The sequence below is a fragment of the Belonocnema kinseyi genome, chromosome 1 (assembly GCF_010883055.1).
Source record: "Belonocnema kinseyi isolate 2016_QV_RU_SX_M_011 chromosome 1, B_treatae_v1, whole genome shotgun sequence".
Lineage (NCBI taxonomy): Eukaryota > Metazoa > Arthropoda > Insecta > Hymenoptera > Cynipidae > Belonocnema > Belonocnema kinseyi.
Window position 1 is genome coordinate 32,406,659 of NC_046657.1, and position 25,741 is coordinate 32,432,399.

The following is a 25,741-nucleotide window of genomic DNA, read 5'->3' on the forward strand; positions in this document are numbered from 1 at the left end:
TTTTCCAACTCAACAATAAAAAGTGGTAAAAAATCCCATTTCTATTTCAGAAAATTGAATGTAGAAAAAATGCTTCCCTTTATCTAAAAAAAAATTTTTAATCAAATTTCCCCCATTCAACTTTATGAAAATGTTATAATAAATTGCCCCGCCCACTTTGAAAAAAGTGAAAAATCAAATTTTTTTTTTCCAATTCAACAATAGAAGTGATAAAAATTTCCCTTCTCCAATTCAGATAATTAAAATTTCTTCCTTTTATTTAAATAAATTTTTGTAAATATTATTTTCCTTGTTAATTTAATAAAAATGTTATAAAAAATTGCCTCGTCCAATTCTAAAAAAATGGAGAATCAAAATTTCTACTTTTCCAACTCAACAATAAAAGTTGGTAAAATATCCCCTTTCCAATTCAGAAAATTGAATATAGAAAAATGCTTCCTTTTACCTGAAGAAAAATTAAAAAAATTTGATTTCCCCCTTTCAACTTGATAAAAATGTTATAAAAAATTGCCTCGTCCACTTTGAAAAAAGTGAAAAATCAAAATTTCCATTTCAACACTTTTGAAACTCAATAAAAACGTTAAAAACGTCCCGTTTCCAATTCAGGAAATATTATAAACAACTAATCTCTTCGAATTAAAACAAAAATATTATAAAGCTAAAAATCGTTTCCAATTAAAAGGATACCTTAATAATGAACAATTTCCCTTTTGTTTTAAATGTTATAAAAATAATTGCATCGTCCAATTATTCAACATAGTAAAAATGTCATAAAAAATTGCCTCGTCCAATTCTAAAAAAAGGGAGAATCAAAATTTCTACTTTTCCAACTCAACAATAAAAAGTGGTAAAAAATCCCATTTCTATTTCAGAAAATTGAATGTAGAAAAAATGCTTCCCTTTATCTAAAAAAAAATTTTTAATTAAATTTCCCCCATTCAACTTTATGAAAATGTTATAATAAATTGCCCCGCCCACTTTGAAAAAAGTGAAAAATCAAATTTTTTTTTCCAATTCAACAATAGAAGTGATAAAAATTTCCCTTCTCCAATTCAGATAATTAAAATTTCTTCCTTTTATTTAAATAAATTTTTGTAAATATTATTTTCCTTGTTAATTTAATAAAAATGTTATAAAAAATTGCCTCGTCCAATTCTAAAAAAATGGAGAATCAAAATTTCTACTTTTCCAACTCAACAATAAAAGTTGGTAAAATATCCCCTTTCCAATTCAGAAAATTGAATATAGAAAAATGCTTCCTTTTATCTGAAGAAAAATTTAAAAAATTTTATTTCCCCCTTTCAACTTGATAAAAATGTTATAAAAAATTTCCTCGTCCACTTTAAAAAAAGTGAAAAATCAAAATTTCCATTTCAACACTTTTGAAACTCAATAAAAACGTTAAAAACGTCCCGTTTCCAATTCAGGAAATATTATAAACAACAAATCTCTTCGAATTAAAACAAAAATATTATAAAGCTAAAATTCGTTTCCAATTGAGAGGAAAATCTTAGGAATGAACAATTTCCCTTTTATTTTCTGAGAAGATAATTGAAAATAAAATAAAAATGGTAAAATATTAGTCAAGTGAGTTGTCATTTGACATTGCAGTGATGTCAGTGATAAAATAAAGTAGTAGCAGTAGCAGCAGCAATGGCTACAACAACTGAGGATTCAATGGACGTGCCGGAGGAGATGACTCTGCATTGGGCGGAGGAGGTCGGGAACGTCGTGCACGAGGAGGTGTGCGGCTTGGAGGAGGACATGGTGGGCCAGGAGGAGGAGGTCATTGGGGCCTGTGAAGAGGTCGTCGAAGAGGAGATTGTGGAGGAGGAGATTCTCGAGCAGCCGACCGAGCAAGATTCCGGCGATGCCGAAATTCTGATGGTGCCGCAGTCGAGCGACATGGAGTCAATTTATATCGTGCCCCAGGACCAGGGTCACGATTATTTTAACATCCAGGTGACAGAAGAGGTTGTGGCTGACAATTGGGACCGATCTGGACCAGACGATGGGTAATTTATTCACTCATTAATTACGAATTTATTATATGTACTTTTAATTTACACACCAGGCACAATTTTGACACTATTTTACACTTTTTTCCCCCAGATTTAAAACAAAACAAAAAAAAAAGGAAAAGTGTTATGCACCATTTTAGTTAAAAATTCATCAGTAGAAATTTAATCTCTTTTTGTTTTTGAAAATTTCACTATTTCAGTCGAAGATTCTTCACTTTGAATAAAAATTTAACTATTTGGTTGGAATTTCGTTTTTTTGTTGTTGTTGTTAAAAATTAATTTTTTAACTGTTTCATTTCTGGTTAAAAATTTGTCTCTTTTAGTTACAAATTCAAATTTTTCGTTGAAAATTCATGTATTTTGTTTGAAAAAAAAAGTATAATTTTTTTGTAGAGAATTCAACTATTCCAGTTAAATATTTATTAGCTTATTTAAAAATGTCTCATTTTGATTGAAAATTCGTAATATTTTTGTTTAGTTTTAGTTTTGAATTGGTAAAGGAAATTTTTTGACAATTTTTATTGAATTTTAAAAGTGGACATTTTGATTTTTATCAAAATAAAAAAAAGAATAGAAATTTTTTTCAATAAAACAGTTTAAATTTTAGATAATATTTGAATTTTCAACCAAGAAAATAGATAAATTTTCCAAAAAAAGTTCAATTTTCAATTTAAAAAATACCCTTTTTGCAAAAATAGTTGCATTTTGAAATAAAAATATCAATTTTCAACCAAAAATGGGGTAGTTAAATTTTTATTTATAAAAATATGTATAATTTTTCAACAAACAGATGAATTTTTATTTAAATAAATAGTTGCATTTTCACCTAAAAAGGCAACTTTTCAACCAACAATAATGAATGTTTAATTAGAATAATTGATTTTTTAACCAAGAATATTAATTTTGCGCAAAATATGATGATTTTTCAAGAAAATATATGAATTTCAAACTAAAATGGTTGAATATTTAATTGAAAGACAAATTTACAACAAAATAGTTGAATTTTGATTAAAAAATGGAATAGTGGAATTTTTATTTTTAAAAAAATATATACTTTTTCAAGAAACTGATGAATTTTCAACCAAGACGATTAAATTCTACCAAAAAAGACGACTTTTCAATAAACAACAAATTTTCAACTAAGAAAAATAAATTTTTACAGAAATAATTGAATTTTGAATAAAAAAAAATGAATTTTCAACAAAAATGTTGAATCTTTAATTATAATAATTTAATTTTCAATCAAATGATTAATTTTCAAAAAAAAGAAAGATTTATAAACAAAATTGATCAATTTTCGAGTGCAATAGTGGAATTTTCAATCGAAAAGATAAAATTTGCAACCAAGAAGGTTAATTTTTCAAAAAATATGACAATTTTTCAACAAAATAGACAAATTTACAATATAATAGTTGAATTTTCCACTGAAAAAGATCAATTCCCAACCAAATAATTGAACTTTAAACCAAAAAGATGAATGTTCAACCAAATGGTTGAATTTTAAATTAAAAAAAAAAATTTTCAATCAAAAATGGAAATTTTATTCTTATTTTAAAAAAAATTTCCAATCAACCGTTTAATCTTCAACTAAAAAAATGAATCCTTGATTGGAATAGTTGAGTTTTCAACCAAGAAGATTTATTTTCCACAAAATATGACGATTTTTCAATCAAATAGGTGATTTTTCAGTAAAATAATTTAATTTGCAATAGAAAGACTAATTTTTAACCAAATAATTGAGTTTTTATCTAACAAATATCAATTTTCAATAAAAATCGATTAGTTAAATTTAAAATTAAAAAAATGTTTATTTTTTCAACAAACTGATCAATTTCCAACTAAAATAGTGAATTCTTGAATGGAATAGTTGAGTTTTTAAACAAGAAGATTAATTTTTCACAAAATATGACAATTTCGCAACAAAATAGAAAAATTTACAATATAATAATTGAATTTTCCACTGAAAAATATGAATTTTCAACCAAATAGTTGAATTTTTAGCCTAAAAGATGAATTTTTAACCAAGAAGATTAATTTTCCACAAAATATGACAATTTTTCAACAAAATAGATCAATTTTCAATAAAATAACAGTTGAACTTTGAACTGAAACTATGAATCTGTGACTAGAATAATTTAAATTTCACTAAAATAGTTAAATTTTGATATAAAAAATATCAGTTTTCAACCATAAATGCGATAGTTAAAATTTATTGAAAAATATATATAATATTCCAACAAAAAGATGAATTTTTATCTAAAATGATGAATTTATTCAATAGAAAAAGACCATTTTTTAATCAAATAGTTTAGTTTCGAATTAAAAAATATCAATTTTCAACCAAATAGTTGAATTTTTAACTAAAAAAAATCAATTTCCAATCAAGAATGGATTAGTTATATTTTTATTTTTTTAAATATATATAATTTTCCAACAAACTAAGGAATTTTCAACAAAAGAGATGAATTCCCAACCAAGAAGATTAATTTCAATAAAAACCGACGAGTTTTCTTCAAAGTACATGAATTTTCAATCAAATTGTTGTATTTTCAACAAAAAAAGTGAATTGTCGACTAAAATGATGATTTTTTAAAACAAGAATAATTGAATCTTTAACCAAGAAAATTAGTTTTCCTTAAAATATAAAGATTTTTCAAAAAAATAAAAAAAATTCAAAACAAAATAGACAATTTTTGAATAAAGTTGTTGAATTTTTCGCTAAATAGATGAATTTTGAACCAAGAAAATTAGTTTTCAACAAATATGATGATTTTTCAACAAAACACATGAATTTTCGGTAAAAAAGTTCAATTTTCAACTAAAAAAAGACCCATTTTTACACAAATAGTTGAATTTTGAAATAAAATTAGGAATCTTTCAACAGAATAATTTAATTTTTACTAAAATAGTTGAATTTTGAGCTAAAAAATAATAATTTTCAACCAAAAATGGGATAGTTACATTTTTATTTTTAAAAAACTATAATTTTCCAACAAAAAGATGAAATTTTAACTAAAATTATGAATTTATTCAATAGAAAAAAAAGATAAAATATGTAATTTTCCAACAAACTGATTAATTTTCAACAAAACAGATTATTTTCATTCAAGTAAATCTTTGAATTTCGAACTAAAAAAGGCAACTTTTCAACCAACAATAATGAATCTTTAATTCTAATAATTGATTTTTTCAACCAAGAAGATTAATTTTCCACAAAATATGACAATTTTTTAAAGAAAATAGATGAATTTTAAACTAAATTAGTTGAATATTTAATTGAAAAATACCAATTATCAACCAGATAGTTGAATTTTGAATAAAAAATGAAATAGTGAATTTTTATTTAAAAAAAAATACTTTTCCAAGAAACTGATGAATTTTCAACCAAAAAGATTACATTCTACCGAAAAAGATGACTTATCAATAAAACGCAAATTTTCAACTAAGAAAAAAGAATTATTACGCCAATAGTTAAATTTTTAACTAAAAAAATTTAAATTTTCAAATAAAATGTCGAATATATAATTAGAATAATATAATTTTCAATAAAAAGATTAATTTTTCAACACAAACAATGGTTTTTAAATAGAATATATGAATTTTCAAGTTGAATAGTTGAATTTTCAACCAAGAAGATTAATTTTCCACAAAATATGACGATTTTACAATCAAATAGATGATTTTCAGTAAAATTTTGGAATTTTTAATTGAAAAAGTTCAATTTTCAAACAAACAGTTGAGTTTTTCACTAAAAAAGATCGAGTTTCAACTAAAATGTTGAATATTTAATTAAAATAATTTAATTTTCAATAAAGATTAATTTTTTAACAAAGTTAATTATGTTTAAACAAAATAGATAAATTTTCAAGTGGAATAGTGGAATTTTCAATCAAAAATATAAAATTTTCAACCAAACAGATTACTTTTTCACAAAATATGACAATTTTTCAATAAAATAGATGAATTTTTAACCAAAAATATAAATTTTTAAAAAAGAAAATTATTTTTCCACAAAATATCAATAGTTTTCAACAAAATAGATGCCTTATTAATAAAGAAGTTAAATTTTCAAACAAAAAGATAAATTTTCAACTGAAATGATGATTTTTTAACTAGAATAATGCAATTTTTCAACCAAAAAGATTAATTTTTAAAAAAATATGACGATTTTTCAATCAAAAAAGAACAATTTTCAAACAAAAATGGAATAGTTCAATTTTTTTTAATACGTTTCCAACGAAATAATAATTTTTCAACTAAAAAAGGCAACTTTTCAACCGAGAAGATTAATTTTCCACCAAATGTGAAGATTTTGCAATAAAATAGATAGATTTTTAATCAAGCAATTGAATTTTCGACTGAGATCAATTTTCATCCAAATAGTTAAATTTTAAAATAAATTTATGAATCTTTAACTAGAATAATTTAATTTTCATTAAAATAGGTGAATTTTGAGCTAAAAAATATTAATTTTTAACCCAAAATGAAATCGTTATATTTTTATTTTTAAAAATATATAATTTTTCAACAAAAAGATTAATTTTTAACTAAAATGATGAATTTATTTAATAGAAAAAGATCAGTTTTTAACCAATTATTTGAGTTTCAAACTAAAAAAGATCAATTTTTATTGAAAAAATAATAATTTTCCAAAAAAGTGATGAATTATAAACTAAAATAATGAATATTTAAGTGCAATAGTTGATTTTTCAACCAAAAAAAAAAAAAACGAATTTTCCCCAAAATATGAGGATTTTACAGCAAAAGAGAGTATTTTTCAACAAATAAAAAAATTTTCAATGAAATAGTTAAATTTTCGACTAAAAAATATCAATTTTCATCCAAAAAAGGAATTAATAATTTCTTTTTAGATAATGCATTAGCAAAATACATACATTTTCAATAAAATAGTTTAATTTTTAAATTAAATGACGAATTATTACTGGGTTGTATTAATTCAGTTACATTTTTTTAAATTAAATAATCAGGATTAAATTCTATTTTAAATTCTCTAAATTCCTCAAATTCCAAGTAAAAGTATTGCATTTCAATTTTTTTAAATTTTTCAGTTGAAGACAAATTTGTATCTAAAAAGTTAAATTTCGAACTAAAAAGATGAACTTTTAATCAAAAATAAAATAGTTAAATATATATATATAATTTTCCAACAAACTGATTTATTTTTAACGAAATAGACGAATTTTCATGCAAATAGTTCAAAAAGATCAATTTTCAAACAAAAATTCAATAGTTATATTTTTATTTATAATAAAAAAATTAATAATTTTCCAACAAACTTAAGAATTTTTAACTAAAATGATGAATTTTCAACCGAAAAAGACGACTTATCAATAAAACACAAATTTTCAACTAAGAAAAAAAATAATTTATTACAACAATAGTTAAATTTTGAACTAAAAAAATTTTAATTTTGAAATAAAATGTCGAATATATAATTAGAATAATTTAATTTTTAATAAAAAGATTTATTTTTCACAAAATATGACAATTTTTCAACAAAATAGATGGATTTTCAATCAAATAATTGAATTTTGAACTAAAAAAGATCAAATTTCAACCATATAATTTGATTTTTAATAAAAAATAGAAATTTTCAAGAAAGAAGATTAATTTTCCACAAAATATGAATAGTTTTCAACAAAATTTTGATAATAAAGTTTAATTTTCAAACAAAAAGATAAATTTTCATCAGAAATAATGATTTTTTAACTAGAATAATTAATTTTTCAACTAAGAAGATTAATTTCAACCAAAGTATTGCATTTTCAAAAAAATTGGAATTATTTTCCAATAAAAATGGCAACTTTTCAACCAAATAGTTGAGTTTTTAAATAAAAAAGGATCAATTTTCAATAACAAATGGATTAGTTACATTTTTATTTTAAAAAATATATATAATTTTCCAACAAACTGATGAATTTTCAACCAAGAAGGTTGACTTCTATCAAACAGGACATTTTTTTTTACAAAATACAGGAATTTAAAATAAATAGTTGAATTATCAACTAAAAAAGGCACCTTTTTAATCCGTAATAATGAATCTTTAACTGAATTAGATGATTTTTCAACCAAGATTATTAATTCTCCACAAAATATGTCGATTTTCCAAGGAAATATATGAATTTTGAACTAAAATAGTTCAATTTTCAACTAAAAGGCCCATTTTTACACAAATAATTGAATTTTCAACTAAAAAGGGCAACTTTTCAACCAAATAGTTGAGTTTTGAACTAAAAAAAGGATCAATTTTCAATAAAAAATGGTTTATTTTTATTTTTAATATATAATTTTCCAAGAAAATAATGAATGTTCGACTAGAATAATGAATTTTTAAGGAGAATAGTTGAATTTTCAACAAAAAATACGAATTGTCACCTGAAATGATGATTCTTTAAAAATAAAATAATTTAATTTTCAACCAAGAAAATTAAATTTCCACAAAATATGACGATTTTTCTACAAAATAGAAAAATTTTTAATTATATAGTTGGATTTTTATCCAAAAAGACGAATTTTCAACAGAGAAGATTAATTTTCCACCAAATATTACAATTTTGCAATAAAATAGATAGATTTTTAATAAAACAGTTGAATTTTTGACTAAATGAGATCAATTTTCAACCAAAAAGTTGAATTTTGAAATAAAATTATGAATCTTTAACTCGAATAATTTAATTTCCAATAAAATAGTTGATTTTTGAGCTAAAAAAGATCCATTTTCAACCATTTTAGTTAAAAATTCATCAGTAAAAATTTAATCTCTTTTTGTTTTGAAAATTCCATTATTTCTGTTGAAGATTCTTCACTTTGACTATAAATTTAACTATTTTGTTGAAATTTCATTTTTTTGTTGTTAAAAATTAATTTTTTAACTGTTTCATTTCTGGTTAAAAATTGATCTTTTTTAGTTTCAATTTCAAATATTTCGTTGAAAATTCATGTATTTTGTTTAAAAAAAAAGTATTTTTTGGTAGAAAATTCAACTATTCCAATTAAATATTGATCAGTTTATTTTAAAAATTTTCTTTTTGATTGAAAATTCCACTATTTCAGTTGAAAATGTAACATTTTAGTTGAAAATCATTATTTTTTCAACTGAAAATGTAACTATTTCAATTGAAAATTCTATAATTTTAGTCGAAAATATCAGTATTATAGTTCAAGATTCATGATTTTATTCAATAATTCATCAATTTGGTTAAAAATAAAAAAAAAAAAAATTAACTGAAAATGTAACTCTTCTATTTTTGGCTGCAAACTGATATTTTTAAATTAAAAATCCAACTACTTGGTTGAAAATTTGCCTTTTTAGTTTCAAATTAAACGATTTTATTAAAAATGTATTTATTTTGTTAAAAAATCTTTTTTTTTTGTAGAAAATTAAACTTCTCTGAAAATGAATCTTTTTAGTTGAAAAATCATCTTTTTCTTTGAAAATACAAGTATTCCAGTTACATCTTCATCATTTTATTTTAAAATTCATCAGTTTGGTTAACATTAATTTTTTTAAACTAATAATCTGCTTTTTTTTAGTTCAAGATTTCACTATTTCATTGAAAATTTTTGTATTTTTTGAAAAATTGGCCTTTTTTGTAAAAAATTAATCTTTTTTTTTTGAAAATTTAAATATTCGTCATTTTATTAAAAAATTATTTTTTTTTGGTTAAAAATTCATGCATTTTGTCAAAAACGGTCTTTTTTTGTAGAAAATTAATCAAATTGTTTGAAAATTCAAGTATTCTAGCTAAATATTCATCATATAATTTAAAAATTTATCTTTTGCTTGAAAAATTCCACTATTTCAGTTGAAGATTCATGGTTTTATATCAATTTTTTTCAACTAAATATGTAACTATTCCATTTTTGGTTGAAAATTGACCTTTTTATTTAAAAATTTCACTATTTAATTGAAAACTTATGCATTTTGTAGAAAAATTAGCCTTTTTTTGTAAAAAACTAAATCTTTTTTCAAAATTCAAGTATTCGTAATTTTATTTAAAAAATCATCTTTTTGGTTAAAAATTCTACAATTTCAGTTGAAGATTCTTCATTTTAGTTAAAAATTTATCACTTTGACAAAAAATTGAACTATTTTGTTATAATTGGTCATTTTTAGTTCAAAATTTAAATATTTAGTTAAAAATTCATGTATTTTGTTGAAAAATCGTATTTTTTTTGGTAGAAAATTAATCTTTCGGTTTGAAAATTCATCTTTTTTATTAAAAATTCAAATAGTCCAGTTGAATATTCATCATTTAATTTTTTGAAGTGATCTTTTTGATTGAAAATTCCACGATTTCAGTTGAAGAATCATTTGATTGACAAATTATTATTTTTTCAACTAAAAATGTAACTATTCTTTTTGAAGATTCATTATTTTAGTTAAAAATTAATATTTTTTTAACTGAAAATGTAACTATCATTTTTGGCTGAAAATTGATCTCTTTTAATTTAAAATTCAACTACTTAGTTGAAAATTTTCCTTTTTAGTTCCAAATTAAACAATTTTATTAAAAATTCATATATTTTATTAAAAAATATTTTGTTTACAGAAAATTCATCTTTTTCGTTGAAAATTCAAGTTTTTCGTTTAAATATAATAATTTTATTTATCATTTTGTTTAAAATATTAACTATTTTGATGAAATTTCCTCTTTTTTGGTAGAAAATTAATCTCTGTGTTTGAAATATTATTATTTTTTTCTTTGAAAATTCAAAAATTCGAGTTAAATATTGATCATTTTATTTAAAAGTTCATCAGTTTGGTTGAAAATAATTTTTTTTAAACTAAAAATGTAAATATTCCATTTTTAGTTTATATTTGAACTACATTGTTCAAAATTTGTTTTTTTTTTATTTAAAAATTCATGTATTTTGTTGAAAAATCGTCTTGTTTGGTTCAATTAAATTAATCTTTTTTGTTGAAAATTCAAATATTCCAATTAAATATTCATCATTTTATTTAAAAATATTATCTTTTTTATTGAAACTATTTTGTTGAAAACGCAATACTTTTATTCTAAATTTGAGGAAGAAATTGATATTTTTTTACTAGAAAATTCAACTAATTGATTGAAAGTTCGTTTATTATTTTTTTTTTGAAAATTCAACTAATTTATTAAAAATGTATCTGTTTTTCTAAAAAAAAATCCTTATATTTTGTGGAAAATTAAACTTCTTGATTAAAAATTAAATTATTCTAGTTAAAGAATCACCAATTTATTTGAAAATTTATCAGTTTGTTAGAAAATAATTGTTTTTAATAAGTAAAAATGAAATATTTCATTTTTGATTAAAAATAATTATTTTTTAGTTCAAAATTCAACAATTTGTGTAAAAATGTGTCTTTTCTAGTTGAAAATTAAACTATTTTATTGAAATTTCATATAATTTATTGAGAGATTAATATTGGTTAAAAATTCTACGTTTTGGTTGTAAATTCGGCAATTCCATTTAAAGATTAATTATTTTTGTTAAAAATTTATCAGTTTGTTGAAAAATTATTATTATTTTAAAAAATAAAAATGTAACTATTTTATATTTGGCTGAAAATTGATATTTTTTAGTTAAAAATTTATAAATTTGTTAGAAAATCATTTTTTTTTTAAATTTCACCATTCTATTTTTTGTTACAAATTGATGTATTTTTTTAGCTATTCAACTATTTTAGTGAACATTCATCTATTTTGCTTAAAAATAATTGTTTTTATTATAATATGAACATTTTTATTAACAATTAAATTGTTCTGTTAAAGATTCATTATTTTAGTTGAAAATTCATCTTTTTTTAGTTCAAAATTAAACTATTTTTGCAAATAATCTGTATATTTTTACTGAAAATGAAACTATTTTAGGTAAAATTCATATATTTTCTTGAAAAATCGTCATATTTGGTAGAAAAATAATCTTCCTGTTTAAAAATTCAACTATTCCACTTAAGATTCATTATTTTAGTAAAAAAATTCATCAGTTTTTTGGAAATTTATTATTTTCTTAATAAAAAAATAACAATTCCATTTTTTGTTGCAAATTGAAAATTTTAAATTCAAAATTCATCTATTTTGTTCCAAAATTGTCATATTTTGTGAAATTAATCTTCTTGGTTTGTTGGAAAATTATATATTTAAAAAAAATTTATATAACTAATCAATTTTGAAATGAAAATTGATCTTTTTTAGTTTAAAACTAAACTATTTGTGTAAAAATTTATATTTTTTACTGAAAATTGAGCTATTTTAGTGAGAATTTATATATTATGTTTAAAAATCATTATTTTTATTGAAAAATTCATCTTCTTGTTGAAAATTAAATTATTTTATTTAAATATTAATTATTTTATTGAAAATTCCCCTTTTTGGTTGTAAATTCAATTATTCCACATAAAAAATTATTATTTTTGTTGAAAATTTATCAGTTTGTTTGCTTAATTATTCTGTTTTTTTTTAGATAAATTTTATCTGTTTCATTTTTGGTTGAAAATTCATCAATTTCTTAGCAAATAATTTTTTTTTTCAATACAATTTAACTGTTCCATTTTTTGTAGAAAATTGATCTTTTTTAGTTTAAAATTCAACTGTTTGGTTGAAAATTGGTCTTTTTGAGTCGAGAATTCAACAATTTTACTAAAAATTATCTATTTTATAGAAAAATCGAAATATTTTCTAAACAATTCATCCTTTTGGTTGAAAAATTCAACTATTTCACTTAAAAATTCATTATTTTAGTTGAAAATTAAACTATTCCATTTGAAAATTCATCTTTTTTGTTTAAAAATCATAATTGTTGTTGAAATGTTAATCTTTTTATTGAAAATTAAATTATTCTCATTAAACGTTAAACATTTTAGTTGAAAATCAATTTTTTTTTTTAGTTAAAAATTCAACTATTTTACTGAAAATTATTTTTTTTTGTTGAAAGATCGTCATATTTTGTGAAAAATTCATCAGTTTGTTGGAAAATTGTTTGTTTTTTTAATAAAAATGTAACAATTCGATTTTTTGATGAAAATTGATATTTTTTATTTGGAAAGTTTACTCTTTGTGTAAAAATTGGTCTTTTTTTTATCTAACTATTTTAGTAGAAATTCATATATTTTGTTGAAAAATCGTTATATTTTTGGGAAAATTAATCGCCTTGGTAAAAAAATCATGTTTTTGGAAAAATCGTCTTTTTGGTAGAACTTAATCTTCTTGGTTGAAAATTAATTAGTTTGGTTAAAAAATTAGTTCAAAAGTCATCAGTTTGTTGGAAATTTGTATATATATTTTTAAGTAAAAATTTAACTACATTTTTTATTTAAAATTGTTCTTTTTTAGTTCAAAATTCAATTATTTGTGTAAAGATTGGTCTTTTTGAGTCAAAAATCAACAATTTTACTGAAAATCATCTATTTTATTGATAAATTGTCATATTTTGTGGAAATTTAATTTTCTTGTTTGAAAATTAAATTATTCTAGTTAAAGAATTATTATTTTAGTTGAAAATTCATCATTTAAGTTGAAAATTCTTCAGTTTGTTGGAAAATTATTAATTTTTTTGTTATAAATAAAAATATAACTATTGAATTTTTGTTTGAAATATATATAATATATTTAAAAATAAATATTTAACTATTTTATTTTTGATTAAAAGTTTATCTTTTTAGTTCGAAATTTAACTTTTTGGATACAAATTTGTCTTGTACTGGAAAATTAAAAAAAAAAATGAAATGCAATACTTTTACTTGGAATTTGAGGAATTTAGAGAATTTAAAATAGAATTTAATCCTGATTATTTAATTTAAAAAAATGTAACTGAATTAATATAATCCATTAATAATTCGTCATTTAATTTGAAAATCAAACTATTTTATTGAAAATTCATGTATTTTGCTAAAAATCTTGTTTTTTGGTTGAAGTTAATCTTTTTGGTTGAAAATGCAACTATTTTACTTAACTATTCACAATTTTAGTTGAAAACTCACCAGTTGATTGGATATGCATTATTTAAAAAGAAATAATTAATCCATTTTTGATTGAAAATTTATCTTTTTTTATTTAAAAACTCAACTATTTGGTTGCAAAGTTGCCTTTTTTAGTGAAAAATTCCTCAATTTTATTGAAAATTCATGTATTTCGTATAACTATTCTATTTTTGGTTGAACGTCGATCTTTTTTCAGTTCGAAATTCAACTATTTGGTTCAAAAATGGCCTTTTTCTATTCAATCATTTTAGATCAAGATTCATTTTTTTGTTGGAATATTATAAAGTTTTAAAATAAATTTTAATTATAGTATTTTTGGTCGAAAATTTATCTTCTTTAATTCAAAATTTAATTATTTTGGTGATAATTAAATTATTCTGGTGAAAGATTCATAATTTTAGTTCAAAATTCAACTATTTCTGCAAAAATGGGTCTTTAATTGAAAATTAAATTATTATAATTAAACAGCGAACATTTTATTTAAAAATTGTTTAGTTCAAAATTGAACTATTGGTGTAATAATTTTTTTTTCTTTGTTGAAAATTTGTCTTTTATTGAAAAGCCGTCTTTTTTGGTAGAACTTAAGATTTTGAAAATTCAAAATGGCGGGTCCAATATGGCGGCTAACATTTGGCATATTTTTTTATTTTTTCTGAAAATTGGTATGCGGGGGTTTTTGCGATTACTGATCACGAATCTGAACTCAGATTTAGAAAATTCAAAATGGTGGATTCAATATGGCGGCAAAAATTTGAATTTTTTTTTTGAAAATTGGTGTACAGAGTTTTTTGGTATCTCTGATCACGAATCTGAACTTAGATTTTGGACATTCAAAATGGCGGGCCAAAATTCAAAATATTTCTAAATTGTTTTTTGAAAGTTGGCAGAGGCAGGGGGTCGCTGATTTTGAATCTGTATTCAAAGTGACAAATATTTAGAATAATATGGTTTGAAAAAATATACACCTACTCATCTAAAACATGGATTAGTACCAATTTTCTGAATTTTCAAAATGTAAATTCAGATTTGTGATCAGTGACACCAAAAATTCTTGTACACTAATTTTTAAAAAAATCCAGAAAACTTTATTATTTTGACCGCCATATTGTATCCGTCATTTTGGATTTTCAAAGTCTGATTTCAGATTCGTGATAAGCGACCCCGAAAACCTCTGTATGCCAATTTTCAGAAAAAAATCCAAAAATATTCCAAGTTTCGGGCGCCATCTTGGATCCGCCATTTTAAATTTCCAAAATCTGAGTTCATATTCGTGATCACTGACCCAAAAAACCCCTGTATATCAATTTTCAAATAAAATCCAAAAATATTCCCAATTTCGGCAGTCATATTGGGTCCGCCATTTTGAATTTTCATATAATGAATAGTTTTTTCAATTATGAGTTTTTTCAACGAAAAAGGCTTTTTTCACCTTTGTTTATAAGTATTAACACATTATTTAAAAAATTTAGACCCTTCGCACAAAAATGTCAATTTTCTATCATCCTGCGAGCATAAAATTAAAAAAAAATCTGTGTAAAATCCAATAAAAACTACTCTGAAATTGCAAAAAATGATATGAAGAAAGGTGGGAATATGGTATTCCCACCATGCCGCAAAGGGTTAATCTTCTTTGTTGAAAATTCATCAGTTTCTTGGAAAAGTATTTTCTTATTTTTTGTAGAAAAATTGTATTCCAGTTTTTATTCCAAATTTATATATTATATGGATATATATGGAAAATTAGATTCATTATTGTAGGTTGTAGTTTGTAGAGTTGCCTTTTTTAGTTGAAAATTGATCTCGTTGGTTAAAAATTTATCAGTTTGTTGGAAAGTTATATATATTTTTAAAAGTAGATATTTAATTATTCTCTTTGTTGGTTGGAAGTTGATTTTTTTTAGTTCGAAATTTAATCGTTTGGATGAAAATTTGGCTTTTTTTTAAATTGGAAAATAAAAACGATTATTGTGGAAAATTAATCTTCTTGGTTGAAAAATCTTTTTTTTTCATCTTTTTAGTTGATTGAAATTATTTTATTGAAAAATGTTCAATTTTGTTTTAAACATTTTTCTATTTTTTTTTGTTGAAAAATCATATTTTGTGGGAAGTTAATTTTCTTGGTTGAAAATTCACCTTTTCACCTAAAAATTGAAGTAATTTATTAAAAATTTGTCTAGTTTGTTTTGAATTTTTGTTTTTGTTGAAAATTCGTTATATTTTGTGGAAAATTATTATTATAAAATTAAAAGAGTTATAAAAAATACTGTTATAAGTTCATTATTGAAAAATTGTCATATTCTGCGAAAAATTAATCTTCTTGGTTAAAAAATTGATGTTTTTGTGTCAAAAATCAACAATTTAAATAATAATAAATAAAATTTTAGCCTAAAATTCAACTTTTTCAGCAAAAATTCACTGTTTTGTTTAAAAATAATCATTCTTGTTGAAAAATTAACATTTTTATTAATACCCCTTGAAGATTCATTATTTTAGTTAAATTATCACCAATACTTGTAACTTAAAATTTGAGGAATTTAGTGTTCCTAATTGATAAAATTCACGTCTTTTGTTTTGATAAAATGGTCCGGATGAAAGATGGATAATTGTTTGCAGGGTCGAGATCCCGGAGACGAAGGTCTCGCACGACAATTTGCTCGAGTACGACGACATGGAAATCCCATTGCCGATCGATCAAGACTCGTACACAAATACGCGTCCCTATCCCTGCGACTTTTGCAGTCGACGATTTCGCAAAAAGGCAAATCTGATGAATCACATGGTGGCCCATCAGACGGACCGACCGCACGGCTGCAATCTCTGCGGTGCCCGCTACGTGCGCAAGTGCGATCTCATGAATCACCTCAAGATTCACGCGTACGCGCCATCGCGCGACGGCCTCGAGGATGATCTCAATGACGAGGATCCTCTTTTGCCGGAGGAGGAGGGGGGCGGCGGCGGCGGCGGTGGTGGTGGCGGTGGCGGCGGCGGAACGACAAAGGGCCGACGGAAGAAGGTCCAGTCGAGTGCGCCCCGCAGACGGAAGAATAATGCCGCCGCGAAGCGACATCAGGAGGAGGCGAAAGTGGACGTGGGGAAACTGGTGAACAAGTCGTACAATTACGTTGACGAGGATATGCGACTGCTGGAGGTGATGACGAGTCGGGGCGGTGGCTCGTCGTCGTCGTCATCGCGGGGCAATAATCATTTGGCCTCGAGTTCACGATGGACTGATCAGATGACGGTGGTGAATGATCCGCAGCAGGCTTCTGCTCATTCTGCTGTTGCTGCTGCTGCTCCGCCACCGCCGCCGCCGCGCTGGCCAATCACCGATCCAACCAAGCCCTATGTCTGTCAATTTTGCGGTGTGGGATTCGCCCGTGAGAAGGCACTGGCGTCGCACTCGCGAATTCACGGGGGCGACAGTCCGTTTGAGTGCACGGTCTGTGGCGAGATGTACTGGGACGTGAAGTCGCTTCGGGAGCATATGAAGGCGAAGCATGGTGTGGCGGCGGCGATTGCGATGGAGACGGATGAGGAGATGGCGGAGGCGGCGGCCGAGACGACCTACACGGGCGACGAGAGATTTGGCGACTTTTTTTGCGAGACTTGTGGCGCGGCTTTTCATCGAATGGATCAGTTGAAGCGTCATCGGAAGTGAGTATTATTGGCTAAGTTTAGTTTTTTCAAATGATTTTCGAGGGAAGCGGGAGATGTTTTGGATTTTTTTTTTTTTATTTTATTTTATTTATTTCCCGAGACAATTTTAGGTGTGGATCTCTTTTTATTTGAAAATTCAATTGATTTATTAAAATTTTCTTTAGTTTCAGTTGCAAATTTTTACTTGAGTTATTACAAAATTCATCTGCTTTCTTAAAAAATCGTCATATTTTGTGGAAACTTAATATTCTTGGTTGAAAATTGAACTTTTTGCTTGAAAATAAAAACTATTCCATTTAAAGATTCATTTATATTAGTTAAAAATTCTAAAGTTTTTTTTGAAAATTATTATTTTCTTAAATAAAGAGTTAATTATCCCATTTTTGGTTGAATATTGATCTTTTTTGGTACAAACTTCAACTATTTGTGTAAAATATAAACAGATTATTTTTAATTAAAAATTCAAGTATATCAGTGAAAATTTTTCTTCTGGGTTGAAAAATCGAAATATTTTGTAGAAAAAATGAATCTTCTGTGTTGAAAATTCGTCTTTTTAGTTGAAAAATCGAAATATTTTGTAAAAAATTATTCTTCTTTGTTAAAACTTTATCTTTTTGGTTTAAAAATGCAATTATTTCTGCAAAAATGGGTGTTTTTTAAGTTGAAAGTTCAACTATTTTGCTGAAAATTCATATATTTTATTGAAAAATTGAAAAATTGTGTAAAAAATAATCTTGTTGGTTGAAAATTCATATTTTTGGATGAAAAATGCATCTATTTGTGTAAAAATTGTCTTTTTAAATTAAAGATTCCACTATTGTAGTTCAAAATTCATCTAATTTATTGAAAAATCGAAATGTCTGGTAAAAAATGCATCTTTTTAGTTGAAAAATCAACTAAAAAATTCCTCCGTTTGTTGGAAATTTATTTATTTAAAAAAATAAATTTGTTTCCATTCTTGGGTAAAAATTAATCATTTTTAATTAACAAATCCAACTATTTATGTAAAAATGATTCCTTTTTAGTTCGAAATTCAACTATTTTACTGAAAATTCATCTATTTTATTGAAAAATCATTATTTTTTGTTGAAAAATTGATTTTTTTATTGAAAATTGAGTTTTTCTAGTTAAAGATTCATAATTTTAGTTGAAAATTGAACTTTGTATAAAAATGGGTATTTTTTAGTTAGAAAATGAAATATTTTATTAATAAATTGTCATATTTTGTGGAAAAATAATCTTTTTTGGTTCAGAATTCAACTATTTGTTTAAAAATGGTTCTTTTTTAGTTGAAAATTCAAGTATTTTAGTGAAGATTTTTCTTTTTTTGTTGGAAAATCGAAATATTTTGTAAAAATTTAGTCTTCCTTATAAATTCATCTTTTTGGTTGAAAAATTCAATTATTTCTGAAAAAATGTGTATTTTTTTAGTTGAAAATTCGACTATTTTACTGAAAATATATCTATTTTATTGAAAAATCACAATATTTTGTAAAAAAATTTATCTTCATTGAAAATTCATCTTTTTGGATAAAAAGTGAAAATATTTGTTGGAAGATTATTATTTTTTTAAATCAAAATATAACTATTCGATTTTTAGGTGAAAAATAGATATTTTTTAGTTTGAAAATTCAACTATTTATGTTAAAATAAGCCTTTTCCATTTGAAAATTCATCAGTTTATTCGAATTTTTTTTAAAAATAAAAATATTCCGTTTTGGGTGAAAATTTATTCTTTTAATTCAAAATTCAACTATTTGGTTAAAAAATGGTATTTTTTAGCTGAAAATTAATCTATTTTAGTGAAAATTCATCTATTTTATCAAAAACTATTAATTTTTTGCAAAAAATCTATCTTCTTGGTTAACAATTTTATCTTTTTCATTGAAAATTCTACTATTCCATTTGAAGATTCATTATTTAAGTTGAAAATTCATCAATTTGTATTTTTTAGCCTAAAATTCAACTTATTCAGAAAATATTCACGGTTTTGTTTAAAAATAATCATTTTTGTTGAAAAATTAACATTATTATTAAAAATGAAATTATTCTAGTTAAATAATTCTTATTTTAGATAAAAATTCCTCTTTTAGTTCAAAATGCAACTGTTTGTTCGGATTTTTTCTTTTTTAACAAAAAAGTAACTATTCCATTTTAGATCATAATAAATATTTTTTAGTTCAAAATTTAATTATTTGTGTAAAAACTATTTCATTTTTTGTAGAAAATTGATCTTTTTGAGTCAAAAATTCAACAATTTTACTGTAAATCATCTATTTTTGTTAAAAAATCGTCATATTTTGTGAACAATTAATCTTCTCGGTTGAAAATTTGACTATTATACTTAAAGATTCATTATTTTAGTTGAAAATTCATCAGTGTATTGGAAATTTTTTTTTCAAGAAAAATTTAACTTCCATTTTTGTTTGAAAATCGATATTTTTTAATTCAAAATGCAACTATTTGTGTTAGTATTAGTCTTTTTTATCTTAAATTTTAACTATTTTAGTGAAAATTCAACTATTTTGTTTAAAAATAATTTTTTTGTGGTTGAAAAATTAACATTTTTATTAAAAATTAAATTATCCTAGTTAAAGATTCATTATTTTATTTGAAAAGTAATTTTTTAAAGTTTCAAATTAAATTATTTGTGCAAAAAATTAGTCTTCTTTAGCTGAAAATTAAACTATTTTCTTGAAAAATCGTCATGTTTTTTTCGAAAATTAGCCTTCTTGGTAGAATATTCAACTATTTTACTTGAAAATTCATCAGTTTAGTGGAAAATTTATGAGATGGTTAGAAAATGATTGTTATTTAAAAAAAAGTGAAAATTAAATATTCCATTTTTGTTTGAAAATTGACATTTTTTAGTTTTATTTTCTAATTCAAAATTCAACTATTTAGTTAAAAATTTCACTATTTTATTGAAAATTTATTTAATTTAGTTGAAAAATTTTTATATTTATTGAAAATTATTTTTGTTATAAAATTTAACTATTCCACGTGAAATTTCATTATTTTAGTTAAAAATTCATCTATTTGTATTTTGTTTAATCTAAAATTCAACTATTTCAGTCAAACTTAATCTATTTTGTTTAAAAATAATTATTTTTGTTGAAAAATGAACATTTTTATTAAAAATTAAATTAATCTACTTAAATATTGATTATTTTAGTTGAAAATTTATCTTTTTTAATTCAAAATTCAACTATTTTGTAAAAATGGGTCTTTTATAGTTGAAAATTGAACTATTTTATGTAAAATTCATCTGTTTGGTTGTAAATTAAACTATTCTACTTAAAGATTCACCGTTTTAATTAAAAATTCATCATTTTATAGACAAATTATTCTTTTTAATTTTAAATAAAAATGTAAATATTTCCTATTTGGTTAAAAATTGATCTTTTTTAATTAAAAATTCATCAATTTGTTGGAAAGTCATTTTTTTCAATAAAAATTTAAATAATCCATTTTTTGATTAAATATATTTTTAAATGCAAATTTAGCTATTCCATTTTTGGCTACAAATTAAAAAATTTTAGTTTACAATTCAACTATTCGTTTAAAAATTTGTATTTTTAGTTGAAAATTTAACTATTTTAATGAAAATTCATCTATTTTATTGAAAAATTGTCAAATTTTGTAGAAAGTTATTTTTGTTATAAAATTTAAATATTTCACTTGAAATTTCATTATTTTAGTTAAAAATTTATCAGTTTGTAGGAAAATAATTCTTTTGTTTTTAAATAAAAATGTAATTATTTCATATATAATTGAAAATTGATCTTTTTTAGTTTAAAAATTCGTAAATTTGTTAGAAAATCATTTTTTAAATAGAAATGTAAGTATTTCATTTTTGGTTGATAATTGATTTTTTTTAGTTCAAAATTCAACTATTTGCGCAAAAAATTAGTCTTTTTTAATGGAAAATTAAACCATTTTCGTGAAAATTCATCTATTTTCTTGAAAAATCGTCATATTATGTGGAAAATTAATATTCTTGCTTGAAAATTCGACTATTCCACTTAAAGTTTCATTATTTTAGTTGATAATTCATCAGTTTGTTGGAAAAATGTTTTTTTTCTTAATAAAAATATAACGATTTCATTTGTGGTTAAAAATTGATATTTTTTAGTTCGAGATTTTACTATTTATTTGAAAATTAGCCTTATTTAGTTAAAAATTCATCTATTTTGTAGAAGAAGAATTCTTATATTTAGTGGAAAATTAATATTCTTGATTGAAAATTTCTTTTTTTTTGGTTGAAAATTCAACTATTCCACTTTTACGATTCATTATTTTAATTTATAATTTATCACTTTGTTTGGAAAATTATTACTTTTTTAAAATAAAAATTCCAGTATTACATTTTTCATAGAAAATTGATCTTTTTTAGTTTAAAACTCAACTATTTGTGTAAAAATGAGTAATGCACTTAAAAGTTCAAGTATTTCAATAAACATTCTTGTATTTTGTTGAAAAATGGTCATTTTGCGGAAAATTAATCTTTTTTAGTTCAAATGTTAACTATTTGTATAAAAATGAGTCTTTTTTTAGTTGAAAATTGAATTATTTTATTTCAAGTTTTTATATATTATAGAAAAATTGTCTATTTTATTGAAATATTAATCTTGGTTAAAAGTTGACCGTTTTGGTTGTAAATTCAACTATTCTACTTAAAGATTCATTTATTTTAGTTAAAAATTCACCAGTTTGTAGGAAAATCCAACTATTTTAGTGAAATTGATCTATTTTGTTTAAAAATAATTATTTGTGTTAAAAAATTAACATTTTTATCAAAAATTAAATTATTCTAGTTAAATATTCATTATTTTAGTTGAAGATTAAACTATTTTACTAAGATTTAATCTATTTTATTGAAAAATCGATATATTTTGTTAAAAAATAATCTTCTTGGTTGAATATTCATCTTTTTGGATTAAAAATTAAACTATATGTCTAAAAACTGGTATTTCTAAATAAAAAAAAATCAAATATTTTATATAAAAATTCATCTATTTGATTGAAAGATCAAAATATTTGTTGGAAAATGATTATTTTTTAAAATAAAAATATAACTTCCATTTGAGGTGATAACTGATATTTTTTAGTTCAGAATTGAATTATTTGTGTAAAAATGGTCCTTTTTTAGTTGAAAATTTATGTGTTTCAATGATTTTCAGAGTTTTTAAAATAGACATTTAACTAACTCATTTTTCGTTGAAAATTGGTATTCTTTTCGTTTAAAATTCAACTATTTGTGTAAAAATGAGTCATTTTTAGTTAAAAATTCCGTCATTTGTGTAACAATGCGTCTTTCAGCTGAAAATTCAACTACTTTATTGAAAATTTATATATATATTTTTTCAAAAATCATCATATTTTCAAAATTATTATATTTTAATAAAAATTTATTCTATTTTTGGTTGAAAATAGATCTTTTTTAGTTGAAAATTCATCAGTTTATTGGAAAATTGTATTTAAAAAAAATGTAAATATAAATATTCCGTTTTGGGTGAAAATTTATTCTTTTAGTACAAAATTCAGCTATTTGGTTAAAAATTGGAATTTTTTATCTGAAAATTCATATTTTTTTATTAAAATCTTTTTTTTTTGTGGAAAATCAATCTTTTTGGTTAAATATTCAACTACTTTATTGAAAAATTGTCATATTTTGCGAATTGGTTGAAAATTCAACTATTCACCTTGAAGATTAATTATTTTAGTTAAAAATCTACCAGTGTGTTGGAAAATTATTATTATTGTTATTATTATTTTAAACTGAATATTTCATATTTTGCTGAAAATTGATCTTTTTTAATTAAAAATCCTTTAATTTGTTGGAAAATCATTTTGTTTTTAAATTTAACTGTTCCTTTTTTGGTTAAAAATTAATCTTTTTTAGTTAAGAATTCAACTATTTCTGTAAAAATGAGTCGTTTTTGTATCTTAAAGTACAACTATTTTAGTGAAAATTTATCCATTTTGTTTAAAAATCATTATTTTTGTTGAAAAAGTAACATTTTTATTAAAAATTAAATTATTCTAGTTACAGATTTATTCTTTTAGTTCAAAATTTAACTATTTTATTGAAAAGTTGAAAAATGTTGTAGAAAAAAATAATCTTTGTTGAAAATTCATCTTTTTGCATGAAGAATTCAACTATTTTTGTAAAAATTGGGCTTTTAAAATTAAAGATTCAACTAATTTCGTTCAAGTTTCATCTATTTTATTGAAAAATGGAATTATTTGGTAAAAAATTCATCTTTTTGGTTGAAAATTCATCAGTTTGTTTGAAAATTACTATTTTAAAAAATAAAAATATAACTATTAATTTTGGGCGAAAATTGATATATTATTTCAAAATTCAACAATGCGTGTAAAAATTCAACATAATTATTTTAGTTGAAAATTCATCAATTTGTTTAAAAATGATCATTTTTTAAAATAAAAGTTTCAAATATTTCATTTTTGCTGAAAAAATTGATCTTTTTTACTTAAAAATTCAAATAATTGTATAAAAATGAGTATTTTTAAGTCTATAAATTCATTATTTTAGTTCAAAATTTATCAGTGTATTAGAAAATTATTATTATTTTTTTCTTCAAATAAAAACTGAATATTTCATATTTGCTTGCAAATTGATCTTTTTTCAGTTAAAAATTCATCAAATTGTTTATCTTACAATTGAACTATTTTAGTGAAAATTCCACTATTTTGTTTAAAAATAATTTTGTTGTTGAAAAATTAACATTTTTATTAAAAATTAAATTATTCTAGTTAAAGGTTAATTATTTTAGTTGAAAAATATATATATTTTATAGTTTAAAATTAAATTACTTGTGCAAAAAATTAATCTTCTTTATCTGAAAATTGACATTTTTTATTTCTATTTTTTAGTTAAAAATTCAATTATTTAGTTGAAAATTGGTCTTTTTTAGTTCTATTTTATAGAAAATTCATCTATCTTCTTGAAAAATCTTCATATTTTGTGGAAAATAATTTTTGGTATAAAATTCAACTATTCCACTTGAAATTTCATTATTTTAGTTAAAAATTCATCCGTTTGTTTTATTAGCCCAAATGCAACTATTTCAGTAAAAATTAATCCATTTTGTTTAAAAATAATTATTTTTGTTGAAAAAGTAACATTTTTATTAGAAATTAAATTATTCTAGTTAAATATTCATTATTTTAGTTGAAAATTGATCTTTTTTAGTTCAAAATTAAACTGTTTGTGCAAGAAATTAGCCTTTTTTAGCTGCAAATTAAACTATTTTAGTGAAAATTTATCTATTTTCTTTGAAAAACCGAAATTTTTTGAACAAAATTAATCTTTTTCGTTGAAAATTCATCTTTTTGGTTTAAAATTAATCCTTTTGGTTAAAAATTCATCAACTGCTTGGATTTTTTTTATACAAAAACGTAACTATTCCATTTTGGGTGAAAATGAATATTTTTTAGTTGAAAATTTAATTGTTTGTGTAAAACCTCGTCTTTTTTAGTTGAAAATTTAAGTATTTCAGTGAAAATTTTTCTATTTTGTTGAAAAGTCAAAGAATTTTGTAAAAAATTAATCTTCTTGGTTGAGAATTCATCTTTTTGGATGAAAAGCTCAACTATTTGTGTAAAAATTGGTCTCTTTAAATTAAATGTTCAACTATTTTAGGTCAACATTAATATACTTTATTGAAAAATGCAAATATGTTGTAAAAACATTATCATTTTGGTTGAAAATCCAACGATTTCACTTAAAGATTTATTATTTTACTTAAAAATTCATTAATTTGTTTGAAAATTATTATTTTTTGTTTTTAGAAAAATATAACTATTCCATTTTAGGTGAAAATTAATATTTTATAGTTCAAAATTTAATTGTGTAAAAATTGGCCTTTTTAATTTAAAGATTCAACTATTTTATGAAAAATTCATAAGTTCTTATATTTTGCGGAACATTAATCTTCTTGGTAAACATTTCTACTATTTCAATTAGAGATTTATTATTTGAATTAAAAATTCATCAGTTTGTTGGAAAATTATTATTTTTTTTTTAATAAAAATTTAACTAATCCATTTTTGG

At 22.2% G+C, this 25,741-nt stretch overlaps 1 protein-coding gene across 1 annotated transcript in view; it reads left to right on the top strand.

Annotated features, from left to right (window-relative positions):
- LOC117177405 overlaps positions 1-25,741 on the top strand; it is a 38,355-nt gene that overhangs the window by 2,688 nt on the left and 9,926 nt on the right. The window contains exons 2-3 of the mRNA XM_033368064.1: positions 1,612-2,015; positions 16,618-17,658. Of these exons, the coding sequence (XP_033223955.1) occupies positions 1,654-2,015; positions 16,618-17,658 (1,403 nt within the window). The 5' untranslated portion in view covers positions 1,612-1,653. The remainder of the gene's footprint in view (positions 1-1,611; positions 2,016-16,617; positions 17,659-25,741) is intronic.